The following is a 12234-nucleotide window of genomic DNA, read 5'->3' as shown; positions in this document are numbered from 1 at the left end:
ACTGAAAATACAAGATTTGAAAATAATATTATTATGGTCTGCACTTGAACTGCAGCTGCACGTGTTGTACCTGTCCTGTATGAAGAGAAGCATGCACTGGTGCTTTGTCACCTGTGCCTGTCCTGAGAGAAGAGAAGCTTGCACTGATGCTTCATCACCTGTGCCTGTCCTGTGAGAAGAGAAGCTTGATCTGCTGCTTCATCACTTGTACCTGTCTTGCGAGAGGAGAAGCTTGCACTGTTGATGCCCCAACTGTCCCTGTCTTTTGAGAAGAGAAGCTTGCACTGGTGCTTTGTCACCTGTGCCTGTCCTGTGAGAAGAGAAGCTTACGCTGCTGCTTCATCACCTGTACCTGTGCTGTGAGAAGAGAAGCTTGCACTGCTGATAACCCAACTGTACTTGCCTTGTGAGAAGAGAAGCTTGCGCTGCTGCTTCATCACCTGTACCTGTGCTGTGAGAAGAGAAGCTTGCACTGCTGATGCCCCAACTGTACTTGTCTTCTGAGAAGAGACGCTTGCGCTGCTGATTCATCACCTGTACCTGTGCTGTGAGAAGAGAAGTTTGCTCTGCTGCTGCCCGTGTTGTACCTGTTCTGTGTGAAGAGAAGCTTGTGCTTCTGCTTTATCACCTGCAACTGTCCTGTGAGAAGGCTGCTGCCCCAACTGTCCCTGTCTTTTGAGAAGAGAAGCTTGCACTGGTGCTTTGTCACCTGTGGATGTCCTGTGAGAAGAGAAGCTTGCACTGCTGCTGCCCGTGTTGTACCTATTCTGTGTGCATGACAGAATCTTGTGACTAACTTCCTGCTGCCGCTTTACCTTTTCCTATTCTTTGCATGAGAGATGGTTGAACTGCTGCTCTCCTTGTATTTGTGTTATGTGGTAGGAAATGAAAGAACAAACCCTAACACTGCAAAAAAGGCAAGTTCAGTACTTGTCTCAAGGCCGATGTGAATGAAAGAGCAAATCTTCCCAATATAGTTTGCGTTTGGATTTGCCTGTGAAACAAGTAGTTCATAAAACGAACTAGACCTCTTTGTAAAATTTTAAAAGCCTGCCAAGTGGTTCAATGTGATGTGTGATGCCTTCATCCAACTCTGGCTTCTTTGCCGATATCATTTTGTATGTTGGGATTTTGAGCCCCTAAAAACGCTAATAAAAACATAGACAGAGTTTTTTTGGAGTAAAATAAATCATTTCAGCTCTGGGTTTTCTGCTTTTTCATTTGAATGGTTTCGGAGCAAGAGGGCTGAAATGCAGATGTGAGCACCCCACTGCTAGTGAGCAAACAGTAACACTGCTCTGAAAACAAAGTGACCAGCTAAAAACTCTTTAGTACCCAAAACAATGAGAGAGTACATGGAGTCATTACTGCGTGGGAAAAGTTGAACCTGTTTAAAATGAAGGGAGCAAAGAAAACACTTTTTGCTGGTGCCTCTCAACTTTAAGTGTGGCCTGATTTATGCGCCATATCTGTCACACCTCTGTGAAGCGCCCTGCCTTAAACAAGTACAGCACGTGTTGCAGGTGCTACCCCACGAGGGCCCACAATGCATGCTGTGTGAGTGAAAGGGCCACAGGCACTCTTTACAGATTCCTTTAAAGATTTGATTTCTCCGATTGTTTTTATCTTTTCGAAAAATGCATCTAGGTAAGGAAGACCTCAACGATGAGGTCTCACACACTATGGGGCATATCATCAAGGGCTTTATCTCCGCTTTTCTGGCTTTAAATGCCAGAAAAGCAGAGATAAAACCAATGCCCTATCAGCAAGAGGGTGCTAACATGCGTATTCGCATGTTAGCATCCTTTTACACTACGCCTACCTTTGTATCTCTAATGAGATGCAAAGTGGGCGTTCCCGACATACACTACATGTCAGGAGAGCAATAACACGTCTTTGCGCTATCAACAAGGATGCCCTTGCATTTTAGCAGACGTTAGTTTTTGGAGAAAACTATTGTTTTCTCCAAAAACTAACGTCTGCTAAAATTCTGACTAAGCCACACCTAACATTGGGGGTGGATTATGCTAATACGACCACAGGGTCGTATCAGCAAGGTTGTTGCCCTTTTGCAGGAAACATCGCTGGAAAACCAGCGATGTTCCTTGCAAAACGGCAATAACATTGCTATCTCTGGAATTTGTATCGCCCTGGAGCAGTGCGTTGATGATAACGCGCTACCAGGGCGATAAAAAGCCCAGAGAGCCAGAGATAAGAAAATTATCGCTAAGCACGGCCAGCGATAATTATCGCTGGCCGTTGCTGATATGGCCCATTCTTCTTCTGCTCCCTCCCTCTCTCGCTCACTCTTTCCTACTTAAAGAGCTCTACCAGAGAATCACCTTCAAACATTCCTGTTTCCTCACATTCTGGCGTAACTTCGCTGGAATGCAGTTACCTTTGTTGTTACAATTTGTGCGACCTCTAAAAATGAGTTTGCAAATGGTCTAATTAGCAGAATCTATCCGTTTGCAACCTCAAAAATATTTTTGTTTATGTATAAATCTCAAATTGGGTCTGGATTTGCAACCCAGTAGCATTAGGGTATATTGGAAGGGGTGTGTTTATGGCTTTCCTTCCAAATACGGAATGGTAGTGCTATGCATTAATGTTTTGCGACCACATCCAGTCACAAAACATTATTTTAACACCTCTTCATAGGAGGTGGTAACCCATTCGCAAATGGGTCCCCTGCCTCTTTGAGAATTAAAAAAAAATATTTTGTAAGAGCAGGCAGTTATCCAACGAACCACTGCCTTCTTTTAAAAAATGAAAGTTAAAAGTTTCATTTTTGATTTTGAAATGCATCTTGTTTTCCTTTAAGTAATCAGACATGGCGTTCTGCTGTCCCCAGCAGGCCACCATCCCTGTGATGACTATCATTCATAATGCATCACAAAGTGCAACCTCCCTCAATAATATACATAAGGTAGGTCGGCTTGCTACCCACTAGGAATCGCTAATTAAAAGTAGACAGGTTTCACACATTAGGAATAGTGATTAACTAACTGGCATGCGCAGAAAAATGCAATTTGAAAATTGCGATCCCCAAATTTTGCACATCCGGCCCTAAGTTCCCACACGCCAACACGATGAGTCAGAACTCAGCAATCACTGGATCAACCCATTGTTCTTAGTTTTTTGTGTCCAAGTTTATTCTGTTGTTATTCTTACATTGGAATCGTTACAACATGCACACCCCTGACATTCATGCTCTACTTTCTGTGACCTCAGGTGACCAGAAATCCCATTTGAAATTCTTTGGCAGTCAGCTAAGCTGGCCACTTAGGGCTATGTGCAGGGGATTGCTTTAGCACCAAAGTCTCTTCCTTAACTGTGCCTTAGGACCGTATTACAAGTTCTCAGTAAATTGGAATTGTGCAGGGATCACAACAATAAGTGGTGCAATATTGATCACACCTGGTAGTTACCAGGTGTAATAGAGTTCCTACCCCAATCAAAGCTCAGCAAGTAAAGCTTTCTAAAATTCTATAGGGGATAAAGACCCCTGTATTTGCAACACATGGGGATTTTAGTGTGGTAAGGGCCGGTATCTGCCAGGTCTTTCCCAAAAACTCTGAACAAGGGCTATGGCTTCAGTTAATATTCTATCATCATTTTAGAATTGTTTATTTTACCTGATAAATAACAATATCCTGGGTTTCATTATCTATCAGAAGTGATAAATAACAGAAACATAGGGCCTAATTATGATGCCGGGCAGAAAGCCTCCGACCAGAGGACATGGTAGGTTTACAGTCTGACCGCTGTATTAGGTTAGTGGTGGTCGGAGTGAAACCTTTCAGGGTGGATTCCAATGTGGTTCTGATGGACTCAAGGAGCCAGTCGGTCTATCGGATAGACAGCATAATCCCTTAATGACGAGAACTCTGCACCGGGGTTATGATGTCGGTTTCTGACAGTCATTCATGTCTGTCTGGGTTGTTTGGGTTTTTCTTTTTTTTTTTTAAAGTCACAAAGTGCTTTGTGATTCATGCTGTGTCCTAGAGGATCTATCGCAGGTTGAATCCACTGCTGTATGGTTGCTTCTGTCACTGTGCTTCTGTGAAGTACGTAAACAGTCCACCTCTGCCAGGGATCCAATCAATGCAGTTGTAACATGTTTTCCCATGCTTGCCCTCATAACAGTGGTTAATAATTCTTGCCACTAATTTGTGGTTTTTGGGTTAATGGCTGTCACTGAATACCTGTATCTTTCACAGCCACCGTCCAGGTAGAAGTGGCAGTCGAGGTAACAATCACCAACCAGGAGTTCAACCTGGAGCTGATGAATAATAACAGTGACGAGCATAAAGTCTTTCAACACAACTTCAAAAGTGAGGTAGGAAATCATTATGCAACTCAGGCTACAATTGTGAAACAACACCATATGGACACTCTTCTGGCTAGTGATGCAGGACTTTGGGGAACCTTAGCTGGATGGTTTAATCTAGGACAAAGTATCCACCCACAAAATCACCATATGTATATCCTTAATCTTGTAAAGAGTCCTGAATTGCATGTGTAGGCTCTGCCTATACCTGAGCTGAGTTCATGCTACATAAGTACCACTCCATTAATACAGATGTACAAAGTTACGCCAGGCATATCGATGGGTGAATAGGGCCAGGGTGCACGGTTGAAATAATGAACACTTTAGATACTAGTCCACAAACACATACGACGTGTAAATAACTTGAGGAGCCAGTAATTGGGTGCTGCTGTGTAGATGTGCTTAATAACAGGAATGGGAGAGTGCTAATAAGTCTAGTTCATATGAAGAAGAAATGTATGACAAGCTGGGACCACAGAGATTGGTTCCTGGGCTGATGCTCCAGAATACATCCTTTGGGGGTGTCACAGAGGATCTGGCTAGTATGTAATGAGTGTTTACAGGCAGTGTGAGATTTGCCAGGGAGAGAATTCTTGAAGTAAATCAGGGAAAACCAGGTGTATTAAGAAACAGTGGGAGACTAGTCTAGCAGGCGTCAACATTGGTCAATATAGCCAAGAGCAAAGCCATCAATTGAGGAAACAGTGATACCAAGGAGCTATACAGAGTGTCTCATGCTTTTTCCTGTTAAGTTGTCGGGACCATCTAGCAATACCAAAATGTTCTCTGCTGGCCTCCTGTAGGTAATGTAAATTTAATATCTCTGTTTAATCCAGTTTCTACATGCTTAATAACGTTATTCCTCTTAATCAATTTGCACCAAATTTGGGTGAAGCATTAATCAGTAGAAACACATTCAGACTTCCAAATTTGGTACAGATTTCTTTAAAAGACCATAATAATTTTGAATGTGTGACTGATGAAAATACCATGGGGTTTCCTATAACAAAGCTTCTCCAAGGGTATCTCCAGAACACTGAATTAAAGTCCATCAAGTTATCATGACAATGCAGCCCTTCTGTAATTCAATGCCTTTTCTTGGTTTGGTGCAACTTGGCTACCTATTTTAGAGACATCAGCAAATATTTGACTATTCAGTAAACATGATCCAACTATGCTTTTTGTCTCAAATATCCTGTCCCCTAAAACTAAAGGATTGAAATGAGTCAAGACCTTCACTTCAATTTTGTTTCATAATTAAATCTTTTAATGAATTTTTGAAACATGAGAATGTAAACTGGTAGAATAAATTGATGCACCTAAGAGGATGATCAAGTGATCCCTGGTCGCCTAATAAAAATTAATGTCCCACAAGTCTAACTAAAACATAATACAATAATCAACACTATAAAATAAATGCTGACACCTTAACCCCTTCTCATCCCTCTCTGGTCTATCAGTAATGGTGCATAACTTGATTATCAATCTATCATGGCGTGCCTCACAGCCAGATTCCATAGGTGACTCTTTAGATGGATGTAGTTTTGGAAAGTCTCTCGAAAAAAGCTGTGAATGCCTCATTGGAATTATCTTAAGTATTCTAAGACACCTAAGGCGCAAAAGCTCTGCAGACTCAGAGGACAAGAATTTCCGATCCAATGTCCAATTAGCCGTAAAAGAGTCTGCCTTCCCATCCATGGCCATCATGATTTTTTCAATGCCTAAGAGATCTCACAAATAGTCCATTCAATCAGAAGCATCTGGGCTCCCTGTCTTCCATCATACAAAGGTAAATGCCTGTCTGACGGTACAGCAGAACATGAGATCTGTCTGATTTTAAGGACAAGAGTCATTGTTTTCCTGTTTGAGAAACATAATGTAGTGTATGTAGGAAATCAAGGTCCTGCAGCATCAAACAATGTGGCTAACACATCTAATATATCAGGCAGAATGTATGTGCCCTGAATGGAGCTGTGCCATAGAAGATGCACTAATGGCCCTGTGACACCACATCCTACCCAACAAGTCTCTGATCAGAGTATATACCACTTATAGAATCCATCCAGAGTATAATGCAAGGGTACATCCAGTTTAGTCATAGGTTCCCTCCTAGAAGTGCTTCTACCAGTGTTACGAGTCATGGTGTAGATCTCCTTCCATTTCTGATCTGAAAAGGACCTTGCAAGATCCCTTTTACAGCATTTCTGAATATTGCTTTTCTAATATGTACCAGGACCCAAGAGCATGTTATACATATCGAAACTAAGCTTTATTGTACTCCTTCATAAAGATCTATTTTTCAAACTTCACAAGTTTTCTAGTGACGTGTTTTAAATGAAGGCTGGAAAGCCAAATGTCTAATTTGATAGAACCTGCATCTTTTACTTTCTGGGATTACATAACCATTCTTTATCATCTCAAATGATATAATTTCAAGCAGATCAAAGACTTCCTGAGGCACTCCAGAGATCTCTATTTGCTGAATTGTTTCTCATTTAGAGCAGCAAAGAAGTCGACGTTACCCAGAATAGGAGACAGCAGGCATGGATACTTGGCGAGGCCTAACTAGGCAGAAATATTATCCCAACTGAGCAGAGCTCCCAGTCACGATGTAGCATCGCCAACCAGGAGACCTTCCACATGCACATACTGGCAATACAGTAATCAATAAAGCCCCATTATTTTTCTGATTCCAGTCTGTTTGATTTCACATAGTTAAACGGTTTGTTGCCTGATAGCATTGGAGGTTTGATCCTTAGATAAGTCGCAACACAGTAATGCTCTACCTTCGTCAGCCTGATATATCAGTCCTGATTCTATTGAATATTATGCATGAATTTGGTGACTATTCGGGTCTGTATATTTATAATACTAAGTCGGCCCTGTTCCCAATAGGCTTGATGGTGAGATTGCCTGTTGCGCAGATGCCAAACACCGATGAATAGGCCACGTTGCAACGCATGCGATACATCGCATGCCATTACAACAACCGCGTTCTTACATCGCATACCATTGCAACGCAAGTCATTACAACGACTTGCTGTAGGGGGCGCGCTGGATTTTGGAATAGTATAATTCACTATTCCAACTCTAGTCTGTGGAACAGTAGGGAAGGTGTTGGATTTTAAATCCAACATTTCCTGCCCCCTACGGCAAGTGGGGACTTGCAAAACGTTCTATAAAATAAAACGGTAAATACGTCAGGACCCAGCAAAGTAATAATTTTGAGCCTTTCAATATTAGTGATCAATTCCTCTGTCTCAGTGGGGTGATCTAGCTGTGCTACTTGCTCCCTTGTAAGCTTATGCACCTAGGCCTACTCCTAATAGGAATCAGTTAGTTCCACTGGTACTTTGTCTACGCTATGCAAGCATGCATAGAAGGCTTTAAATACAATGGCTGCATTTCTGTTGTTGCCAATTTGCGACCCATGTCTATTTTGCAAAGTCATTATGCTCTCCTTTGCCCTTTTTGCCTGCAGCTTTCATGCTGCTATACACCCAGCATCTCGGCCAGTATCTTTCCTTAAGGCGGAGAAAGGTGCATTCTTTTTTGTCAATGTCATAGGATCTAACCTGTGACCGAATCACTAAGGGCTTATAGTGCTTAATTTGTAAAACATTAAGTGCCAGGGCTCTAACCAGAAGGCCACTGCCGCTTGCACCACCCATCACCCCTATCATCACCACTAAAACAACTACCAACCATCTCTCTCGACAGGAAGTGCTACAGTTCAGATTATTCCAGGTCCCCAAAGCTAAAAGAAAATGGCTAGGGAGGCAGGTATTAGCAATTTTAATGTATATTGTATTCCTAAGCAACCATTGTTCTGCTCATCTCTAAATTAGATGAGCAGCGCCACCATGTGGTAGACTGTTCTAAGTATGGTGTTCACAATTAGGTGCCGTGCCAGAGCAATGGTGATGCCCACTAAGGACCGAAAACTATGCTCACCAATCATGACCTTACCGCCACAGGCCAGTATAGTTGCCCGACTATCTGGCCTACCAGAAGGTCATGCCCTGCGCCTTGCCTCTTCTAACCATGCCAGTATATTTTCCGTCAATACCTGATTACCTTGACTTGAGAGGTGCACACCATCCTCCAGAAAAAACTGCTCCCCTCTGATGCACCCGTGTCCTATTGATCTAAACTTCTCCATCTTGTTGTTAATCCTCTTAACCAAATGATTCAAGGCCCACACAGAGTCACCCCCTCTCCAGTCAAATCTAGGAATCATGTGTGACCACACTATCATTGATTCGGGGCATCTCTTTGCCAACCACCCCACTTCAGTAAGCAGGGTCTCTATTGCACTCCTCCACCACAGGTGTACCAAGTCGTTACCCCCTAACTGCAAGATACAAACTGCAGGAGGTCTCTGATTTTTGCCCAGCGCACGTGACACCAGATCCCTGAATTGGCAAAAACGCAGCCCACCCTGCCCGTAGAAAGAGATTTTTGCACCTGCCAGGCCGTGCCCTAGCCTCGTAGGTACCTGTAAAAAAGAATTTTTCCAACCTCCTCACTCACGTATGAGTGACCTATTATCCACACATCCTGTTCTGTGTGTTCCCAGGCGTCAACCCGGTCCGTAACGTGCGCTGTGTGGCGATGAATTGCTGGCTGTTGTCCTCCTGCCTGACAGGATGACATAACCATTGAAGGATGTTGAACCAATGCCAGCTTCCCTCCTGCATGACAGGATGTAGAAACTGCAACTCAAAACCATGAAAGAAAACCAACCATAAGTACATCTACTTTGCACCCTCTAGAGCATGTGTAAGCGTACATAGCATTTATAACAATCTGAGGACCACCTACCAATCCTCTGCACCTCACTTCCAGTAAACCCCCTGGCCACCGCTTCAGTGGCGGCCCCTATGCTAAAGGAGTGGGTCCCAAAACTGCCAGAATCTAAACCCGCTTTCTGCATGGCTAAGCCCATGACCCTCTTGAACTGGAAAATAGTGAGCGGGGTCCGGTCTGCGTGAACCAGTAATGTCCTTGCCGCATCCATTGGACGGTGCACTAGGAATGTTTCCAGCCTGGCAATAGGACAGCAAGCCCTTCCTTCTGCACTACGCAAAACCACCCCTTCCCCTCTGCCTTCCTGATCAGTTTTGGACCTGGGTATTGATAGGGAGTCCCTAATCTGCACATGCCCCAACTGAAGCCCCCCATGCCCGTCCATTTTGTTTTTTGTCACCAGTTCCCCTATCCTGAAAGCGCTATAGAAAGCTAAACAGAAAGCAGCTTGAAACTTGAGTGTTTCCCCAGCAGAATTACACACCTGGTGCAGAGCATCCATCAGTGTGGCCAATGTCTGTATTCCTATAGGTCTCCTCACGTCCGGATGCGCCCCCTGTAGGCGTTGCCATCCTTTTAGAGCTTTGCACACTATAAAAGTGCTGGTAGGATCCCCCTTACCCCCAGCTATCGCAAAAAAGGAAATGGCTGCAATATGTCGCCTTGCTGATGCTACTGAGCGCCCCTCATCTCTCATAGTTCTCAAATAGGAGACAACTGAACCAGTGTCGTGCCATAACTCCTCCCTACTGTCCCCCAAGAAATACCAGTAAGCCCCAAATGCCCCTCATATGCCCTCCTGGTCGTGGGTGCTAGGCTAGCTGCCATGAGGTCCGATAACTGGGGGCTACAAGCTGCCAAAGCTGTTCTGGGAAAGGCGCTGGGTTCTCTGCCGCTTCTGGGTGATGGGACCTGAATACCTGCATCTTGAAGCAAGAGCACACATCAGTGGCATGATTCAATACTCCTGGCAAATCTTTGGCTCTAAACAGCAGATTCATCCTTATGCACAGCAGTATTATCTCTTTTGGGAGCCGCAAGATCATCTTACATTTTGCAGTCTGATTATCTACACATTCCACAACAGCCATGTTGTCTGACCAGTATACCACCAATTGGTTCCTCAGTTGTTCTGGCCAGATGGACAATGCCACCAAAATGGGGAGAAGCTCAAGGAAGCTTATGTTGCTTGTGAGTTGTAACGCCCTGAAGGTCTCAGGATCGTTTAACAGACACGATAATGAGAACGCAACCACTTGTGAAGGTTTAGTTATTTTAATGAAGGCAAAAATAATACAAGGAATAAACAAAGGTTATAGTCACTGGAATCCTCCAGGCTAAGTACGTTACCAGCCCACAGCACGGATGGTCCTAACCGTCCTCTGCATATACGCCAATCCCGGCGTATGCCAACAGAGGGCAGAAATGAAATGGCCGACAATGCCAATCGGTAGGCTGTGAGGGGCACGAAGAGTGTTGGGGAGAATCGAGGAGTCAGGGAAACACCCAGCCGGGGTCTCTACCTGAAGGGAGCAGCCGCTCAACCTCTTCCTCAGACTGCACCGGGACGTGGAGTCACCTCCTGGTGATGCGTCACCGATACCCCAATCACAAGCAAAGAAGACTGAACCGAGAGCAGCCGCTCGATCGATCCTGTGGACTTCCGAGTCTGTAACGCGGCAAACACCTCCTGGTGTGCGTTACAGCTGGCAGTCCCTGTATCTCTGGTCGGGCTGGGAGTTACGACTCCAACCAGCAAAAGCGCCACTGCGCTTTGACTCAGCCGAGTCAAAAAGCGAAGCTCAATGGTTATCCGGTAGAGCTTCCGGGTCCTTCACAGGTGACGATGGGGCAAGACACGGCCCAGGGAGTAACGACTCGACCTACCTCCGTTCTTGCCTTACTGGAGCACCACTCCGGAACACTGCTCTTCACTAAGCAGGTACGTCGGTTGTAAACACAATATCCGACAGCGTTGTACCTCCCGGTTCCTCCCTTTATAGGGCGTTGTTTTCCTTGAGTTATGTAACAGCTCTCCTGTTTTACATCAGGGCGTGTTTTCCTCCCCTCGCATGACAGGAATTCTTGACAGTACATCCTCCCTCTCAGTGGCTCCCCACGGGTCCAGCGCTGGCAGGAAAACGCCGATGGAACAAGGAGACCAAGCGCGGAGCATGAACCCCTTCAGCCGGTTCCCATGACTGCTCCTCCGGGCCATAGCCTTTCCACGCAACCAGGTACCACAGCTTCCCCCTGCGCCATTGGGACGCCCGTATGCCCGACACTTCATACTCCACCTCCGACTCCACGCATACCGGCCTAGGTGTCCCAGACGGCTTGGAGGGTGCTGGTTTGAGCAACGATACATGAAAGACAGGGTGTATCCGCAATGACTGGGGCAAGCACACCTTCACGTTCACGGGACCCATACACTTGGTAATTCGATAGGGGCCCATGTACTTGGGATGGAACACACTGTTCTTTCGAAACCTCATGTTTCTTGTGGATATCCAGACGTAGTCTCCAGTGCGGTACAGTGGCCCGGGCCTTCTCTTCCTGTCTGCCGCAGCCTTGTAACTTCTCTTGGCCTCTATTAGGACAGCCCTTGAGCGCATCAACGTGTCTTTTATGTGTGCCACCCTGTCCGCTGTGGCGGGAATCCTGTCCTCTCTGAACGGATGTAGAAATGGCAAGAACCTGGGATGTTGGCCATAGTTGCTATAGAACGGAGATGACTGTGTGGAGCTGTGAGTGGCGTTGTTATAGGCGATCTCTGCAACCCATAGCAAGTCGACCCATTCTTCCCTGCCCTGGTCCACAAAACATCGCAGATACTGTTTGAGCGTTTGGTTCAGGCGCTCGGTTTGGCCGTCCGTTTGAGGGTGGTAGCTGGTGGACAAGGCGGTCTTAACATGCAGCGCAGTGCACCAAGTCTTCCAGAATTGCGCAGTAAACTGCGACCCCTTTCTTTCACTTAGCCTATGTTCCAGCCGTAATACCAGGTTGATAAGGCCCTCACATGTCTTGGGTTGTGGGTCAATATGAGCCACGGCGTCCTTGAGCTCATCGCACAGCCCGTGATGGAAGAGCGC

At 45.3% G+C, this 12234-nt stretch overlaps 1 protein-coding gene across 1 annotated transcript in view; it reads left to right on the top strand.

Annotated features, from left to right (window-relative positions):
• Window positions 1-1637: 1637 nt before the first annotated feature.
• The window catches only part of LOC146780110 (mucin-3A-like), a 132550-nt gene continuing 121953 nt past the window's right edge, over window positions 1638-12234 (top strand). The window contains exons 1-2 of the mRNA XM_085637119.1: window positions 1638-1647; window positions 4224-4342. Coding sequence (XP_085493245.1) covers window positions 1638-1647; window positions 4224-4342 — 129 coding nt within the window. The remainder of the gene's footprint in view (window positions 1648-4223; window positions 4343-12234) is intronic.

Source organism: Triturus cristatus, chromosome 12 (genome assembly GCF_964204655.1).
Source record: "Triturus cristatus chromosome 12, aTriCri1.1, whole genome shotgun sequence".
Lineage (NCBI taxonomy): Eukaryota > Metazoa > Chordata > Amphibia > Caudata > Salamandridae > Triturus > Triturus cristatus.
Note: the sequence above shows the minus strand (reverse complement) of the source record. Positions and strands in the feature narration are given on the sequence as shown.